The 18,651-nt window shown below is 45.6% G+C and overlaps 1 protein-coding gene across 1 annotated transcript in view; it reads right to left on the bottom strand.

The window, feature by feature from the left end:
* LOC107103971 (titin-like) overlaps positions 1–18,651 on the bottom strand; it is a gene marked incomplete at its 5' end in the record, with an annotated part of 93,910 nt that overhangs the window by 57,222 nt on the left and 18,037 nt on the right. The window contains 39 exons of the mRNA XM_015403845.1: positions 9–308; positions 394–675; positions 838–1,146; positions 1,337–1,639; positions 1,762–1,873; positions 1,951–2,138; positions 2,228–2,509; positions 2,592–2,894; positions 3,007–3,309; positions 3,392–3,673; positions 3,750–3,900; positions 5,261–5,409; positions 5,487–5,801; positions 6,090–6,389; positions 7,755–8,051; positions 8,235–8,386; positions 9,921–10,086; positions 10,166–10,313; positions 10,386–10,537; positions 10,639–10,768; positions 11,619–11,803; positions 11,884–12,189; positions 12,306–12,735; positions 12,829–13,019; positions 13,101–13,230; positions 13,558–13,739; positions 13,820–14,119; positions 14,202–14,495; positions 14,575–14,859; positions 14,955–15,132; positions 15,220–15,338; positions 15,423–15,722; positions 15,803–16,105; positions 16,177–16,360; positions 16,441–16,637; positions 16,720–17,022; positions 17,120–17,419; positions 17,500–17,778; positions 17,861–18,169. Of these exons, the coding sequence (XP_015259331.1) occupies positions 9–308; positions 394–675; positions 838–1,146; positions 1,337–1,639; positions 1,762–1,873; positions 1,951–2,138; positions 2,228–2,509; positions 2,592–2,894; positions 3,007–3,309; positions 3,392–3,673; positions 3,750–3,900; positions 5,261–5,409; positions 5,487–5,801; positions 6,090–6,389; positions 7,755–8,051; positions 8,235–8,386; positions 9,921–10,086; positions 10,166–10,313; positions 10,386–10,537; positions 10,639–10,768; positions 11,619–11,803; positions 11,884–12,189; positions 12,306–12,735; positions 12,829–13,019; positions 13,101–13,230; positions 13,558–13,739; positions 13,820–14,119; positions 14,202–14,495; positions 14,575–14,859; positions 14,955–15,132; positions 15,220–15,338; positions 15,423–15,722; positions 15,803–16,105; positions 16,177–16,360; positions 16,441–16,637; positions 16,720–17,022; positions 17,120–17,419; positions 17,500–17,778; positions 17,861–18,169 (9,399 nt within the window). The remainder of the gene's footprint in view (positions 1–8; positions 309–393; positions 676–837; positions 1,147–1,336; positions 1,640–1,761; positions 1,874–1,950; positions 2,139–2,227; positions 2,510–2,591; positions 2,895–3,006; positions 3,310–3,391; positions 3,674–3,749; positions 3,901–5,260; positions 5,410–5,486; positions 5,802–6,089; positions 6,390–7,754; positions 8,052–8,234; positions 8,387–9,920; positions 10,087–10,165; positions 10,314–10,385; positions 10,538–10,638; positions 10,769–11,618; positions 11,804–11,883; positions 12,190–12,305; positions 12,736–12,828; positions 13,020–13,100; positions 13,231–13,557; positions 13,740–13,819; positions 14,120–14,201; positions 14,496–14,574; positions 14,860–14,954; positions 15,133–15,219; positions 15,339–15,422; positions 15,723–15,802; positions 16,106–16,176; positions 16,361–16,440; positions 16,638–16,719; positions 17,023–17,119; positions 17,420–17,499; positions 17,779–17,860; positions 18,170–18,651) is intronic.

The following is an 18,651-nucleotide window of genomic DNA, read 5'->3' as shown; positions in this document are numbered from 1 at the left end:
TTACTTACATAGAGGATCTGTAGCCTTAATGGGTACCTTGGTCACAACAAAGTCACTCCTGCCAAACTGGTTCTCAGCAGCCACCCTGAATAGATACTGAATTCCCTCCATAAGGTACATGGCCATAAGACTAAGCTTCTTATTGGCTGGAGCAACCGGTACCCACTGGTCTGCAGCCACATCCTTCTTTTGCACAACATAATGAGAGATGACTGCACCACCATTGTCCTCTGGAGCCTTCCATGTTAGGTAGGCTGACTCGCTAGTCACCTCGGACACCACAAGATCTCTTGGAGGAGAAGGCTTATCTGAAGGAACCAACGTGTTAAGTAAGATAAACAATTATAATTTAAAAAAGTTCAACTTGTTCGTTTTGGTATCCATTTTACTCACTCAGCACAAGCACGGCAACGGTTGCTGATTTCTTTCCAGCAGCATTCTCAACCGTAATAGTATAGTTGCCTGAATCTGCACGGACACACTTGGGGATGAAGACTTTGCTGCCGCTGGCAGTAACAGCCACAGTGATGTGAGAAGGAACATCTCCATCATTTTTCTTCCAGGTAATTGTCGGCATTGGAACCCCCTTAACTTTGGCACTAAGAGTGATGTCGGTACCCAGCATTGCTAAGTGGTCACGTGCCATGTTGGCATCCAAGAGTAATTCTGGTTCCTCTGTGAAAACAGATGCGTAAAAAGATTAATCGCTTGTTTAGAAGAAAAATGTTCAAAGAGAATCAACAAATAACCATGCCTATATTGGGAATCCATTTTGGATTTTTAATTGAAAACATAATACAGGGTTTTATTTTTTTTGTTCTTCAGTTATTCCCTTACCAAGCCTGTCATGGACTTTGATGGTCTGTTTAACGTAGGCAGGGTCAGATTTGCCGGCTGCATTGACAGTAAAGATCCTGAAGGTATACTCCTGTCCATCAGTCAGGCCTGTCACCACGTAGTGAAGGTCAGGACACTCCTCTGGAGTTTTGTTGGCCTGAGTCCACTCTACGGAACCAGGCTTCTGATATTCAACGAGGTAGCCAAAGATTCGTCCTTTTCCATCGTGGCGGGGCATCTGCCACTTCAGACTCACTGAATCTTTGGTCTTATCGTAAGCTTCTGGTGTTACTGGAGGACTGGGGCACACTGTGATGAGATAGTATTCAGTTTTAGCAGCAATAAGCCAGACACAGAAGACATTATCAGAAATATAAAAAGTTGGATTATTTAAACTTTAAAACCTAAATAGCAAAGAGAATTAATGAAAGAGCTCATTCTGTTTCTGAATAACTGATGACATTTAAAATAGATATAAGGAAAGAAATGTTGCACTGACCAATGGGATCCTTGGCAAGGATCGGCTTGGATGGGGGACTGGGATCTCCAGTGCCCAACTCGTTCTCAGCCATCACCCTGAATTCATACTCGCAGCCCTCTATCAAGTCCTGGACTCGGTACTGGGTGGCTGGATATAGAGGGTCTCTGGTGACTCTGGACCACCTCTTCGCTCCAGGCTCCTTCTTCTCCAGGATGTAGTTGGTAATAGGTTTGCCTCCATCACGGGGACGGTTCCACAACACCAGGGCATTGGTAGCATAAACCTCTCTGACTGTTGGCATCTCCGGAGCTTCAGGGACTCCTTTAATTTGGAAATATCAGGACATGGATTACGATAATTTGACAGTCTTTTTTAATCAAAGCATGCAAGTCAAGCTTAGAAAAGTTTGAAATGATCTATTGCATTTAACCGGAAGAACTTACTGAACAGATCTTTAGCCTTCATCTCCTCGGACTCCAGAGGGTCGCTGATACCATACATGTTCTCTGCAGATATCCTCATGATATACTCTCTGCCTTCAGTTAACTTCGGGATCTGGAAAGAAGAGAACATATGAATCATTTCTAATCTCCAGAGATCTCCTCTTGCTGGAAAACGTGAACCAGATCTACCTTGCATGTGGTCTTTGTTGTTGCAGATGTTACTGTGGTCCAGATTTCTCTGTTGACATCTCGCTTCTCAATTATGTAGTTGGACACCTCAACACCTCCACTATCCAATGGAGGTTTCCAGGAGATCACCATAAATTCTCTGTGGACCTCGTCAAACACCACAGGACCAACAGGAGGAGTTGGACGATCTGAAAAAATAAATAAAATGACAGTCGGTCGCTATGCTGATTGTTTTTGATCGTATATCTTACGTGTTTTCCTCCACTTTTCACCATACCTACAACTGTGACGTTACAAACGCCCTTTCTGGACCCTGTGCTGTTTTCCACAACCACCACATATCTGCCACTGTGCTCACGCTTCGCCTTTACCAGGCCCAGAGACATCATGGTGGGTGTGCTCTTTAAAATGATGTGTTTATCAGCTTTTAGTTCTTCGTCATCTCGGTACCAGACGATAGATGGAGCTGGTTTGCCCGTGTAGCGTCCCTGAAGCAGACAGCTTTCTCCCACACGTATGATGATCTTATCGCGGAAGTCCAGCTCGATGGTTGGGGGCTCTGTAAGGAGAGATATTTTTCTTTATGTTCTCCATGGACTTCATTCATTTGCAGCTGAATTAAAACTTGGAAAGTGACTCACCCAGTTCGTCCTTGCAAGTGATCGGTTTGGTGCAGAACGATGGTTTGCTCTGTCCGACTTCATTCACTGCGATCACCCTGAACTCGTAGGTGTCTCCTTCTCTCAGGCCATCATAGGTAAACTTTCTGTCCATCAACTTCTCTTTGGTAAGCCTGGTAAACTTGTCCTTTCCAATCATACGTGCTTCCAGAATGTACATGGTGATTTCAGACCCTCCATCAAACTTGGGGGCTTTCCAGGTGATGCCAATCAAATGTTTGGTAACCTTGGTGACCTCCAGATCTTCAGGACGGTCTGGTACACCTAAAAAAAAGTAAAAAAAAGTCTTTTATGGAAAGTTTTGGTATTTACAGTAACTTTATTCACATCTACATATTTCTTTATTGTATGAAATCTTGAAAGAGACTGTACTCACTGATTGGCTCCTTGATTATAACTTCCGCTGCTGTCTCCACAAACGGTCCAATACCGATGGCATTCTCAGCAGCCACTCTGAAGAAGTAGGCCTTTCCGAGGGTCAGGCCGCGAGCGATCGCATTCTGTCTGCTGGCGCTGTAGGACACAGCTGTCCAGGCTTTGCGCTCAGCTTCTCGCTTTTCGATTATGTAGTTGCTGATGGGAGAGCCTCCGTCGTTCTCGGGGAAGAACCAGCTGAGCTTGCAGGAGTCTATGCTCAGGTTTTCAGCCACAAATGGAATGCCGACAGGTCCAGGAACATCTAATCAGACGGAAGGGATTTTAAAAAGATAGTGTAACGGGCCGTTTAGATAAACTACTCCAATCATTTAACTATCACTCACCCAGGACTTCCACCGTGACGTTCTTTGTCTTCTCTCCACTGGCGTTCTTGGCAGTCACAGTATAAACGCCGAGATGTTTTCTGGCACAGGGTTTGATGACCAGTGAGGAGCTGATGGCAGTGCTCTCTACTTTAGCCTCTGGGGGCAGTCCTGCACCGTCTCTGGTCCAGGTAACGTCGGGCGTCGGCTGGCCCGACACGTAGGCAATGAGACGGATCACGCCGCCGGCGTGGACCACCATCCTCTCCTTCATCGATGCATCCAGGTCCACCTCAGGAGCAACTGGAAGGAAGAACCTTTGTATTACTGTCGTTTCCAAACAGTTAAAAAAAGTTAAGGTGAATAACATTTAACTTACTGCTTCTGTCGTTGACCTCCAGCACCTCTGGGACTTCACCTGGCTCGCCGTTACCCGCTGCATTAAAGGCAATCACCCTGAATCTGTACTGACCTCCTGTCTTTAGACCACTGATCACAAACCGTGTGCCTCGGATTTCAGTTTCCTTCGCCTTGGAAAAAAAAATACAATTTTGACTATAATTTAATGGAGTAATTATTATTTTTTACAACTTTTTACTTCTACTCATTAAATTTTTTTGCAATTATCTCCACTTTCTGTTGTTTCATTTAAGCTCATTTTTGTTATGGCCTGTTAATATATATATAAAAAATAAAAACCAACAAAATAATTAGCTTCATCCAGACAATTGATTTCTTCGTGGTTGGACCTGGTGCGGCCCCCACTTGTTGTTCACCACATACCAAAATAAACTGTTTTTCAAAATGATGCAAAAGTTACATTTGTCACAGTTACAATTACTTATAGAACTAAGAAAATGTAAGGAAGTTATCATCCAGAATTTCAGAAAAATTTTCCATTGATTGGGTAGTGCAGTAAAGTCATAACCACCTGATGACCACAGGTCTCAGCACACATCTTAGACTGTCTCTTTGACATCAAAATGGATGAAAGCCCATCACCTCCAACTGAATCTCTCAAAAACTGAACAGCCAAACCAACCATACACCACAATTTTCACATCCCGACTGGATCTCTTCTGGCAGGAAGAAACTTGGGTGTCATGATTGATGACCAGCTGACCTTTAAAGATCATGTTACCTCTGTCTCTCGATCTTGTCGCTTCACCCTACTAAACATAAGAAAGATCCGACCATACCCAACAAAACATGCAAACGCAACTCCTGGTGCAGTCTACAGTTATCTCTCGCCTTGACTATTATAAAGCACTCAACAGGTCTCCCAGCCTGTATGTTAAACCGCTACCAACAATCCAGAATGTGGCGGTGCGTCTGGTCTTCAATCTGCCCAAAAAGTCTCACGTTAACCCTCTGTTCAAATTCACCGGTTACCCCTGGCTGCCCACATAAAATGCTAGTCCCTGATGCTAGCCTAGTGCTTAAGGGTGTGGCTCCCATCTACTTGAACCCTCTTGCAAAGGCAAATGTCACAACTCAGTCACTCTGGTCACCAATGGATTGTCATCTAGCAGTACCTATGCCATGCCTAAAATAATCCAGACTGTTTTTATGGGTTGTTCCAAGTTGGTGGACTTATTCATGATAACGGTAAAATAGTGTTTACTTTGTAAGTGCTTTGGATAAAAGCATCTGCTAAATGCATAAACATAAAGCCTCTGTCCTAAACGTTTTTCCTGCATTACTTTTACCCATACTTTAGGTAGTTTTAAAAATGGTACTTTTACACTTTGACTTGGGTAAAAAGCTTCAGTTGATCCTACAAAAGTGTTTTTAAACAGTAGGATTTACACTTCTACTGGAGTAATAAACATTAATACTTCAGACACATTTGCTAACACAGCAATTAGGCTCAGATAAGTGTTGCCCCACCTTCACCCAGGCCTCAGTGCCCTCCTCCTTGTATTCCACCCAGTAGCCGATGATCTTGGACCCTCCATCTTTCAGGGGCGGAATCCACTCCAGGTCAACCGTGGACCGTGTCCAGTCAGAGACCCTTGGGGTTGGAGGTGATGGGGGAGCTTGACAGGGCAACAGACGAGAGGTTAGTATCCGGCCCTGTGTACTCAAGTGTCTCATGAATATTAACGACACTTACTAATGGCGTCCCGAGCGAAGACCGGGTCTGTTGGAGGACTGGCGAGTCCTGGGCCTGCGGCGTTGATGGCAGAAACCCTGAATAAATACTCAGACCCCTCAATGAGTCCAGTCACTACAAAGGACTCGCCCAGGCCCATGGGACGGATGGGGTCCCTGGTGACACGAGCCCAGCGTTTTCCTGTGGTCTCCTTGCGCTCCAACCAGTAGCCGGTGATGGGAGTGCCGCCGTCATCCTCAGGCTCCTCCCAGTTGACCGTCATGGAATCCATGGTGACGTTGGTTACTGTTGGCTTCTCAACTTGCCCGGGAACAGCTGGAAAACAGCAGAAAAGGGGAAGCAAAATTATTATTAGTTTAAGTAACAGACAGCGGCAAAGACCGTATCTGTTCTTCCTCCAAAGCTCAATAAATGCTTTTTGAATGAAGATAAGTCATCTTATTTCTTGTTAAATAATACTTAGGCTTATTGTTTTTTAACTATGAAGTAGAAAAAGAAGTACCCAGTGAACAGATATATACCGGCATCCTCTGTCTGGTGAGCTAAAGCTAAATGTCTACCTATTTTTTTACGTTAAAATCTTTACCAGAAGTTGAAACTTACTGTAACGGTTCCGGGCGACCTCAGGCTCACTGTCCAGAGGCTCACCGACCCCATACTTGTTCTGCGCCATGATGCGGAACACGTATTCATGTCCCTCCATGAGATTCTCCACGGTCCAGATGCGGTCTTTGGGCTCGTTGGTGACCGGCACCCAGGTTTTTCTGTTGGCCACGCGTCTCCAGATCACATAGTTGGTGATTTTAGAGCCGCCGTCATCCTTTGGTGGAAGCCAAGACAGTGTGATCTTTTCAGCGCCGACTTCTTCAAACTTAATAGGAGCAGATGGGGGGCCAGGACGACCTGCAAAAACACGGCAATTAACAATTTAAGTGGCTTTTTATGGCTACAGAAATCTGTCATCGAAAGCTTATTTAATTTCTAGATTTTTTTTGGCATGAGTTATTTTAGCAATAACTGACTAAAGCTGGATAATGTAGACGTTAAATAATTATTCCTCCATTATAAAACGAAACAGAGGGGCCTCCAACACTGTTAGACAATCCTGCATCTCATTCTGTCCGTCACCCAATGAAGGATAGTGTTTTCCTGTCTCATGGTTATTTAATACACATACGTTATGAAGTGTACATTACACTTCATAACGTATAAGAGTTCCCTACGCTTTCTCTCACCGGTTCGTTTCCTGAGAACAGATCACTCATGACAAACTCTTTAAATAACACTCCATAATGTGTATGTCTTAAATAACTGCAACACATGAGGACAGATTTAGACAGAAATTGTTACTCAGACCAGATAAGTTGCTTAGGGTTGGAAGATGCTGGTGCTGAACTGGACAGCTCCTTCAGTGACAGACTGCTGCAACCTAAATGCACCAGGGAGCGTTATCACAGATCCTTCCTCCCAGTAGCTGTTAGACTCTAGAACCACCACTGTTCCCAACAACCTAAATAAGTTGTTCCATTCATGCTGATTTTGCACAGTTTTTGTCCTAGTCATTTAAATAACATGCTGCTGTCATTTTGCACATCTCTGGTGTTGCTGCCATTTTCACATATCAACTGCTTTAAAAATGTCCACGGCTGTATATTTGGTTATTTACTCTCCAGGTGCACAGCATTTATATTGTAAAAACACTTTACAGTAAGGTACTTTATTTATTTTTTTAACTGTGCCACTTATTCCGATATTTTTTATACACTTTTAAGGAGTACACTGGTGTGACTACTCTTGCTGTAATGCTTTTTACTGCTGTAAAACCACATTTTTAGGTGAGGAGACAACCAGTTCAGATAATTGCTGAATATTTTTTATTTTGAAGAAATCATATCATTTAATTTTAATGAACTTTTCTAATTGAATAGAATCATTAGAAGTCTCGTTTCTAGCTTTAAAAAGGCTTTATGATGCCTTCTGCCGGTTCTGTTTATCTATTATTGTAGCCATCAAAGTATCACTAGTTTCTTTATAAAAGTAATACGTTTATATTCTGTTACCTAAAAATGATTGTTTTATACTTTAGTTACTTTAGTTACTTTAGTTATTTAGCATTTACCAAGTTTTTTCATAAATTTTACTTTTTATTGTGGATTAAATTCAGGAAGGCAAATATTCCAAAATGCGTTTGAGCTTCTTTAGGTTTGTTTCAGATAACCGTTAATATTTTTTGCTTGCGGTTAACTAATCGATCGTTTCGAGGCGTACCAAGAACATTGAGCCTCATTTCCTTGGAGGCCTTGCCAAGGCTGTTGGAGGCCACCAGAGTGTACAGGCCCGTGTCGTGACGTTTGCCCTGCTGGATGAGGAGCGTGCAGCTGTCGTCGGACACCATCTTGTTGATGTGCTCATCGTACTGGACCTCTGCCTTGTCGTCAGACTTGTGGGGAGGTGCCTTGTACCAAGTGAGTGTGGGGAAGGGGCAGCCACGAAGCTTGGCCACAATGCTGATGTCGGCGCCCTGCTCCACCTCCATGAACTCCTCCAGCTCAATGGATGGAGCACCTGCAGCGAAATGGGAAGACTGTCACTCATTTACCTTCACAGCATCGACTCAAACCCCAATAAAAAAAAAAAAAGTGATAAATACAAAACCACAATTTTAATGAATAAACCTTCATATTTAAAATTGGTTATCTATTATAGAAACCAAAAATGGAAACCCCTGCATCAAAGCTGCGGGCTTACATGTCTGGTCCTGGATGATGACGGGTCCGGCGGTGGATGACGGTCTGCTGGGTCCGGCTTCATTGTAAGCCGTCACTCTGAACTCGTATTCGTCTCCTTCTGTCAGGTCCTCCACCTTAAAGCTGGTGGTGTCCACATCTCTCCTGTTGCACCTGAGATTCAACAGTGACCCTTTAGCAGCCGCTAACAACAGAGCATCACGCTAACGCACAGAGATCCAACCTTACAGAAGAGCTCATCCCACATCAGTTCAAGTTACTTTCTGAAGACAAGTTTCATTTTTAAAAAAACACTTTATATTGTATTTTAAAGAGGGCTGAAACAATTAATGAGAATAATCAATTATTGAAATAAACGTCAATGTGACAGGGTTCTTTGTTCTCAGAGAATTCATGCCTCAGTCAGGTTACCAGTGTTGGTGGTTTACTGTGCTCAAAAACTCAAAACAGGGTGCAAAAGAAATTATACATTTACAAGATCCTCTGGGCCTCAGCCTCCCTCCAGTTACCATCAATGTAACAAAGAAACTGTAAAACAAAATGGCCGCTCTTCTTCCCACAGCCCTCAATAAATAGCTTAAGCCCCTCCCCTCAGGCTCTCATCTTTCTGATTTCCTCACATAAATCAGTTTTAATCCATATATTATTACCTCCACAAACAATCAAAATTGATATACAAAAACAAAAAAAATTGTACAATTTAATTCCTTTTCACAGATTCATGGACTTTAAAAATACACCCAACTTTTAAACAGGGCCAGCCAAGGACCAGTCAAGTAAGAGCCAAGGTCCTATCAAGGAAAGTGGGGACATTTTAAATGGCTAATACTGTATGTTAGTTGGGAGAAGATACACAGTTGTTGGCCAGGTCATGTGACCTGGAAGAACGTATCGCTTCACAGCCACAGGCTCCTATATAGTCATGGAGCTAAGGCTTTAGCTGTACTATTTTTTTACGTACTCGGCTAGTGGTCATGGCTGAGGCAAGGAAAAAGTTTAAAACATCTGAGGAGGCTAGAAACAGAAAACGTGAAAGGAATCCAGGAAAAACAAGTCGATCATGGAAAGTAGTTTATTTGTTGGCGCAGGCTGAAAGAAGCAGCCGGATATAAAACTGATTCGCTTTTCTCAACTTTATCATTAGACTGGTAAATTATCGACAGACTTATTTGCAAAATAATCGTTAGTTGCAGCCATAACTTTAATTCTTTAAGCACCAAAACTCTGTAAACTAGAATCTTAAAGTTGGTGTCTGATCTTTGCTGGGTTGTTTTCACACTGGGGCTGAAACAATTAATAGGATTAATCGATTTTTGAAATAATTGTCGAATTATTTATTAATCTATTTACCGTTAACTGGAGTGTAGAGATTGTAAAATAAGCTTTTAGCTGACAGAGTGACCCACTTAGAGCAGGAATTGTACCAAGAATGCAAAACAAATATAAACATTTTGCATTTAAGATAAAAAAAAATGTTTTCATCTGTCAGTATTCTCTATCCAGAACTCCTAAAGTGGAAAAGTTTTAGTTTCCCCTGCTTTAATTTGGTAAGAAATCTTCTTTAAGGAACCGTTGGCAATCTGATTATTAATAAATTCATCAAAAGAATAATCAACAGGTTCATCCATTTGCAGAAAAATCATTAGTTGCAGCGATTGTTCACATGGAGAGCCTCCAGAAGACTCACCTCCTCCAGGACTCTTTCTGGGCTCCACTGGAATCCCAGCACAGAAGGTCAACGCTGTAGTGGGTAACGGGTGACCCTCCGTCGTTCTTCGGAGCCTTCCAGGTCAGCGAGACTGTGCCCTTCCTGACGTTCTGGATCTTCAGCCGTGTTGGAGGATCCGGGGGGTCTGCATACAGACGATTATCAGGTGAGCCGTGAAAAAAGCTCGTACTGTGGAGGCTTAACTAAAGCGAGTTGAGACGTACGGATTGGATCTCTGGCTTTGGTACTTTCAGTAGTCTCAACATATGGGCCAAACCCGAAGCTGTTCTCAGCTCGGACACGGAACAGGTACTCCTCACCCACAATGAGGTCTGGAACCACCAGAGACTGAGTGGCACAGGTTGGGTTCACCTGGAAGAGCAAGATCAGAGTGAAATCTTTGCCCACAGTGTTTGTTATGAGTCTGAGGTCAGAGGTCATTACCTTGGTCCAGGCTTTGCCTTCCACGGTTTTCTTCTCAATAAAGTAGCTCTTCACCCGCTCTCCTCCGTCGCTCTCTGGAGGTTTCCAGGAGAGTCTGCAGGTTCCTCTGGTCACATCACTCACCTTCAGATTCCTGACAGGTCCAGGCAGGTCTGCAGAGCCACAAAAAAAGGTTGCAGTTATCGCTGGACCTTATCCACCCTGACAGACAGCAGTTCTGTGTAAATTGTTATTGACAAATGCTTCTACGTACCGAGCACGTTGACCCTGACTTTGACGATTTTGTGTCCAGCCGGACTCTCTGCGTTGATGATATATCGACCCGTGTGACCGATCTTGCTCTCTGGGATCACCACCACGGAGGTGGTGTCAGTAGAGTGGATCTAGAAGAAAAGAAAAAAATGAAGAACACCTCAAACTGATTCCAGTGCAGACCAGTTTCTCTGATTTACTCCAAGCAGGTTTGTGTTTTATGCTACGTTCACACCGCACGCAATTTCAGCAGCAAAAAAAGCTTCTGCTGCTTCATTTTTGTCCCCGTTAAGGTCAGGCATCCAGTAAAGTGAGTCCAGATGCGTCTGATGCCTCTGCTGCTCCTGTGTTCAATGCCATAGTGCGGCTTTGCTATATTTGCTGTAAACAGTTGGTAAAAGTAATTTTAATATATTTTTAAGTGAGAAAGTCCACCTGAAATATATACATAGTCTGTGCAGTCCAGATTACCATCCTGCCTTCAAAGATTGTTTCTCTGTGGGAGCCGCTCAGACCCCCACATACCGGCGCTGCGCTGTCACTGGGAATCCCCAGCAGCAGCTGCCTCAGGCCCGCTCGCCTCTTGGGGGTTTTCCCCTACTGTTGGTGGCGGCTGGAAGTAGATGTTAGCGTTTTTCAGGTCTGTGCTACAAACTGCAGGCAGCAGGATAATAAAAGCCAACATATTCTGCCGGCAGGTTTCTACATTTGAAGTTAATTTAGGCGTTAATAAACTGTTTCAGAGGAGTGATCATAGTCTGTCTTCCTGCATGCTCCCAGATCAGCTGCTCTGATTGGTTGATGTGTACGTCGTGCAACAAAACCTAAATTTTTCCAACTAAACTGTAAAGTTTCTGCTGCTCAAAGTGCTTTAGGTCTGAACGTAGCATTAATCATTAGTTTCTGCCTATAATGTATTTTATTATGCAAAAGCGGTTTTCATTTAGAAAAGCAACAATGTGACTCCAGAACGTCCCTAACCTCGGAGTCGACGGGCAGCGTGTGAAGGTCATTCTTCTTCTCCGTCTCAGCTGTCCCGTCCACAAAGGTCCAGGTGACTTTGGGAACAGGTCGTCCAGTTATGGTGGCAGGAATCCTGATGGTGGTTCCTGCTCTGCAGTACAGCAGGTCGTGAGCATTCACGTCCAGAGACACAGCTGGTTCGACTGGAGAGCAGAACATTAGAAGATGTTACCAGAACAGAGAGATGCATCCTATCAGTGTGACCGCTGAGGTCTGCTCTTACTCAGGATGTCCTGGACCAGGATGTCTCCGGTCCTAGCGGGCTCTGACTTCCCAGCGGCGTTCACTGCATAGATCCTGAACTTGCATTTCTTGCCCTCTTTTAGGTCAGGGACGGTGATTTCTGTGGAGGGGTGGAGCTTGTCGGCAGGGTTCACCCTCCTCCAGTCCGGGGAGCCCTCCTCGTGAACCTCAACGATGTAACCCTTGATCGGGCTGCCGCCGTCTCTCTCTGGAGGAGCCCAGGCGAGGGTGATGCTGCTCTTGGTCTTGTCTTTAACCTCGGGGGTTCCAGGTGGGCTTGGGGGGTCTGAGAAAGAAGAGCAGTGATAAAAAGATTGAATCAGTTTAATTACTTGTCTTCTAGACCTCCACGTCGGGTGTTTAGTGGAGCTCCAAATAAATTAGGATGTAAGACAGACTCACTGCATGGATCGGTGGCGAAGCGGCACTCCGTGGCCTCGCTGTGGGGGCCGACTCCTGCCGCGTTGCAGGCTGCAATCCTGAACTGGTATTCTGTTCCTTCTATGAGCCTCAGCACCGTGTACTGAAGCCCCTTCACTGCTGGCTTGGTGACCGGCGCCCGGTTAACGCGGCCCCAGTAGACGGCACCGCGTTCCCTCTTCTCCAGCCAGTAGCCCTGGATGGTGGAGCCCCCGTTGTCCAGCGGAGGGTCCCAGGTCACCGTCATGGTGGTTGCAGTTGCAGCTATGATTTTTGGGTTACGTGGAGGTCCAGGAAGTCCGAACGGATCTCTTAGCTGGACTTTCTCTGAATCGCAGCCATCGCTGACTCCGTACTTGTTCTCAGCTTTGATCCTAAACTGATAGACTCCATTCAGGTTCAGTTTGTAGACCTGAGGAACCAGATCATGACATAAAATAAATATAAGAACATATACTTAGAGAACTCTAAATGATGAATTTAAAAATTAGTGGCACAAGCGAACCCCATATCTTCTATCGATCAGGTTGATGGTCAGAACATCAAAGTCTGACTTCTTCTTGCTGGCATCTCTGCGCTCCACAATGTAGTTGGTGATTTCACTGCCTCCGTTGTCCTCCGGAGCGTCCCAGGTCAGGTAGCAGGAGTCCGCCTTGATGTCGGACACAGTGATGTTCCTTGGAGGAAGGGGGCGGTCTGAAAGAGCAAGGTCACATGAATTGGTAAGGAAACCAAAACCAGAGGCTTCCCCCAGCAGGTGAAGGTTCTGGTCCTTACCCAGGACCTCCACTCGGACCACATGCTGAGCTTTGCCGTAGCAGTTCTCAGCAACAAGGTTGTAGTTTCCTTTGTCTTGTCGGACAGTTTCTGGGATAGAAATCTTCGTCCTCAGTGTCGTTCTGTTTACCTGGAAATAAGAACCAACAGCTTGACTTAAGGGACGATACAGCAGAGCCTCTTTAGAAATCAATCTGATTGCTCCATTTTATAGCCAAACATTTGAGCTGCTGTAACTGTGGAATATCACATCTGAAAATAAGTTAGGTCCCTGAGTTTTGATCCAGTTTGATCTGGTTAACCAAAAAAAATAGACTTAGAATTAACAAAAAGGATTATATTTTTTTTATTTATTGTGGTTTGTTAATCCATTGGAAATTAGTAGATCTTTCCAACTCCCTGTTTAATTTTTACCATGAAGAGATAATAAAGACTTTAAGATAAAAGCTGGTCCAACCTCCTCTGTTTCTAAGGTCATCTTCTCCTCATCAGGCTTCTCGATCACCACATCGTCCTTTATCCACTGGAGTGTCGGCAGAGGAAGGCCAGTCACCTCTGCTGGGATGTCAATGGCGGCTCCTTTCCTCACAATGATGGCGTTGCTCTTGAAAAACTTCAGGATTGTGATAACTGGAGCGACTGCAGACGAAAAAAAGAAACTCATCAGAGGTCATCTGAATCAGAGTGTTTATCCATCGTCAGTAGGTTCTGCTGCGTACTTTGGTCATCCTGGATCCTGGCGGTGATTGGTTTGGATGGTTCTCCGTCTCCAACCTCATTCACAGCTTTCACGCGAAACTGGTACTCCTGGTTCTCAGAGAGGTTCTCGATGGTTCCGCAGCACTCAGTGAAGATCTTCCTGTTGGCCACGTCAAACTCTGTGCTGTCTGACCTCATCTTCTCCACGTAGTATCCTCTGATGGGGCTGCCGCCATCAGTGCGTGGGGGCTCCCAAGCCAGAGTGATGGTGGTCTTGCTTCGGTCCGTGTAGTGCAGCTTCTCTGGAGCAGATGGAGTACCTGGAACATTTTAAAGGACGTTACTCCAAACGTCTTTGAACTTGAGGTCAGACTTGCTGCAGGTCATCTTTAAGTATTCTACCTTTAGGATCCTCAGCCAGGATGGGGCCCAGGTCTGCTGGAGCTCCATCGCCGTACTTATTCCTGGCAATGACTCTGAAGTCGTACTCCTCCCCAGCTAGCAGGCCCTGAATGTCGCACCTGCAGGATGCCATCTCCATTGGCTGCCGGAACAGCTTCATCTTGGCGTCTTTCCTCAGCACCTCGTAGCCGATGATGTCGCTACCGCCGTTGTCCAGAGGATCTGACCAGGTCAGGACAATGTTCTTCTTCGTCACCAGGACAGTCTTAAGGTCCACCACTGGTCCAGGGACATCTTTAGGAAGAGAGCAGGGGTTAATGTCACCTTCAGCCTGGCATTCAACGCTATCCTGACACACTTCTGAAGAACTGACCCATAACATCCACTTTGGTTTCTGCCGTCTTGGTGCCGCTGCTGTTGGTGCCGGTGATCTGGTATTTCCCGCTATCGGTCCTTACGGCCTTCTTGATGAACAGGCTGCTCCTCTTGCCTTCTGTCTCCACAATCATCCTCTCTTTGTCGATCTCTGCTTCGTCTTTGGCCCATTTCACCTCTGGCTGAGGTCTACCAGTCACCACAGCCGGAAGCCTCAGCAATTCGCCAGCTTTTATCATGACGCCATTCTTCACGGAGGCATCGAATTCCACGACAGGTGTTTCTGAGGAAAACATTGGTCGGATGAGAGACAGAAGCAGTGTTTTTAACATCTTCAAAAGACGTTAACCACTATATTTATGAGGAAACTCTTCATACCTTGTGGCTCTTTGACCGTTACAGGTTCGGTGAGACCAGGAGCTCCAGGGCCGGCGTCATTAACAGCAAGGATCCGGAAATAGTAGTCTGCTCCTTCTGTGAGGCCGGTCACCGTGAACGTCAGCTCTTTACACCTGAACTCTGTGCAGCGGCTCCATTCCTTCTCTCCAGCCAACACCTGTAAAGCAGAGTACAGCCAGTAAGATCTTGGTGTTCCCTCCAGAACTGCAGATTTAGAATGTTTACATCATATTCTGTCCAGGACCTTTTCAATGTGGTATCCCAAAATGTCCCCTCCACCATTGTACAGCGGGGGCTTCCAGGCCAAGATGACAGAATCATTGCCAGTATCCACAACCCTGGGGATGGGGGGTCCAGGAGGAACTGGGGGTAACACAGTTTAGATTCATACTTTGTTCATTAAACAATAATAATGAAGTGCATAAAATTCTCAAAAACGTAACTTACGAATTGCATCCATGGCTACGATGCGGTCAGTGGGCTCACTGAAGGGTCCAGGGCCCGCCAGATTCTCCGCACACACTCTGAAGATGTAGGTTAGGCCCTCCATTAGACCAGTGACCTTCACGTCCAGGGAGTTGAGGAGGGCCCGGTTCACTCTGGTCCAGTGTTTGCTGTTCACCTCCTTGCGCTCGATCCAGTAACCAAGGATGGGGCTGCCGTTGTCCTTTGGCTCATGCCAGGAGATGTGGGCGGAACTTGCTGTCACCTCATGAACTCTGGGGATGTTGGGAGCATCAGGGGGATCTGATTTGAAAGGAAGAGTTCAGTGATTTATTCTGAACAATATGTGGAAAGATTTAATCTGATTTTGCGGCTCTTCTCACTGAATTGATTTTTGGCCACGAGCGGCTCAGAGATGCACGGTGGACCACAGCCATATTTGTTCTCAGCTGTGACTCTGAAGATGTATTCCTTCCCCTCGATGAGTTTGGTGACGGGTAAGCTGGTTCCCTTCAAGGTGGAGGTGATGGTGATCCAGCCAATCTCGTCACTCTTGTTGTCTTTCTTCTCCAAGATGTAGTTTAAGATCTCGCTGCCACCGTCGTCCTCAGGAGGCTCCCAGTTACAGATGACTGAGGTGTTCCTGATCTCATCGAAGGTGAAGTTTATCGGGGGTCCAGGTTTATCTGCAGAATAATAGAATTAGACTCTTCTCTAACCTCCAGAGGCAAGAGGAAAAAAAAAAGCTCCTTCTTACCCAGAACATTGACGAAACAGGTGGCAGAAGCGACGCCGTGAGTGTTCTCCACCTTGATTGTGAAGGTCCCATGGTCGACCCTGACGGCGTCACGGATCATCAGGGCAGACTGGCCTTTTGTGGTCTTATCCAGACCAAGACGCTCCCTTAGAGGAGTCACAAACTCCTCCTCTGGTTCTGGAACCTGAACAAAGTAAAGTCCAGATTAATTTAACACTTTCAGGTAAAGCTTTAAACCAGCAAGGTTTCTGAGAGAAAACCAACATGGGCTTTGGTCTTCTTCTTCTTCAGCACTGGAATGATCTTTTTAGCGGGCTCTTTGGTCACATCCTCCTCGTTCCTCAGCCAGGTGACTTTGGGGTATGGAGAGCCAGAGATAAAAGCATCGATGCGGATCTCCTCGCCCTTCTTTACGCAGAGGCCGGACTGCACGCGTGCATGCAGGGTGACCTTTGGTTTCTCTGAAAGTAGTAGCACAGAGATCCAGTATTGATTAGAATCAGTTCTTCCTGAATGAGAGCAGATTGCGGCAGACATACTCACCAACAGGATCAGCAGCCTTTATCAGCGGCGTGCTGCGCGACGGCTCGCTGACTCCGGCGGCGTTCTCTGCTCGGACTCTGAACTGATACTCCATGTCTTCTTTCAGATCCGTCACCACATAGGAGAAACCTGCAACCAGGCTGGGGGTGACCCTCTCATAGCGGTCGCCATCCTTCTCAATCTTCTCTATTATGTAGCCCTGGATGGGGCAACCACCATCGTAGTCTGGAGCCTTCCAGGTGACGGTGATGGACTTGGATGTGGGGTCATGGCCCTCGACCTGGATGGGAGGGTCTGGTTTCTCTGTGTTGAATCAGGAAACACGGATCAGGAAATGAATGCAGGTATACATTTAAAATGTCCTCTAGATGTTAGAGAATGAGTCTAAAACAGAGCTTACGTTTGATTTCCTCCGTGATGACGGGGCTGCGCAGCTCCAGATATTCTCCGGCTCCGACTGTGTTGACAGCCTTCACTCTGAAGTAGTACTCGCAGTTGATGTAAAGGTCTTTGACGTTGAAGGTTAGGATATTCTGGCCCGACATGACAGGAATGTAGGTTTTCTTAGAGGCTTCCCGACGCTCCAAGGTGTAACTGACAATGGGGGTGCCACCGTCATCTTCCGGAGCTTCCCAGCTGATCACACAAGAGTTCTTGGTGACGTCGCTGGAGGTGATGTCTTTACACTGACCAGGGAGCCCTGTGAGGTTTCAGACATTCAGTTAGCTTCCTAAACCTGTATACATTCAGCAGTTTGCAATATCAGGTGAACTATCCTACCGATAACTTTGACGTTGATGGTTCCTGTGGCACTTCCCAGACTGTTCTCCAGGGTGATGGTGTAGGCACCGGCATCAGAACGTTGGGACCTCAGCAGCTCCAGATGGGCGCTGTTCATCTCGACCGTCATGGAGAGCCTGTCGTCCGCTTTGCACTCCACGCTGTCTTTCTGCCAAACCATCTTGGGGGTAGGGATTCCTTTGTAGGGGATGTTCAGGTGCAGCTTCTCTCCTTCAACGACGATCACATCCTGTGCGTCCAGATCCATGGATGGTGCACCTGCAGGTCAGAAGACATGATAGTCATTCAGGATTCCCTCTGGCCTCTGAAACCCTGAGAAAGAAGAAATCTAGATCCTTACAGTCTGGATCTTTGGTGGCAACTTTGTCAGAGATATCAGAGGGATCGCTAACTCCAATAGAGTTGATGGCCCGAACTCTGATTACGTATTTCTTCTCTGGTTTGATCCCATCGTCGATCCTAAAGTTCAGCTCCTTAATGGGGCGGGCGTTGACCCGTAGCCACTTGAGTTCTGGACGAGCCTCTGCCACCTCAACATGGTATCCCGTGATGGGACAGCCGCCGTCCTTGGCTGGTGGTTTCCAGGTGACATTGATGTGTTCCCTGCTGGCGTCAACAATGGCCACATCCAGAGGAGGAGACGGAACACCTGGGCAGAGGTAAGGCCATTGCTTAAAACAGAACTGAACATTTAATGGCCATTTTTATTGATAGAAACATAGCGTGGGGGATTTTATTTCAATTTTGAGCCAAAAATTTTCAACCATAAATCTCTGTTCACTGTTCCCTGAATGAACTGTGCTCATTGAATCATTCACATACCTGCAGATTTGAATTTAAATAATTTTCTTTCATTGAAAAACTATGTTATAGAAGACAACAGAGCAGTTTAAAACAATAATAATTTAATTTTGAAGAATTTAAAATCCTCCTTCTTACGTATAAAGCCTTATATGGGCAAGCTCTCAATCTGCAGGTTTACTAGTGGTTCCTAGAATTTCTAAAAGTGGAATGGGAGGCAGATCTTTTAGTTATCAGGCTCCTCTCCTGTGGAACCAACTACCAGTTTTAGTCCGTGAGGCAAACACTCTGTCTACTTTTAAGGCTAGGCTTTAAACGTAGACAGAGTGT

The sequence above is a fragment of the Cyprinodon variegatus genome, unplaced genomic scaffold (genome assembly GCF_000732505.1).
Source record: "Cyprinodon variegatus isolate N-32 unplaced genomic scaffold, C_variegatus-1.0 Scaffold1579, whole genome shotgun sequence".
NCBI classification, from domain to species: Eukaryota; Metazoa; Chordata; class Actinopteri; order Cyprinodontiformes; family Cyprinodontidae; genus Cyprinodon; species Cyprinodon variegatus.
This window is presented reverse-complemented; position numbering and strand designations above follow the sequence as displayed.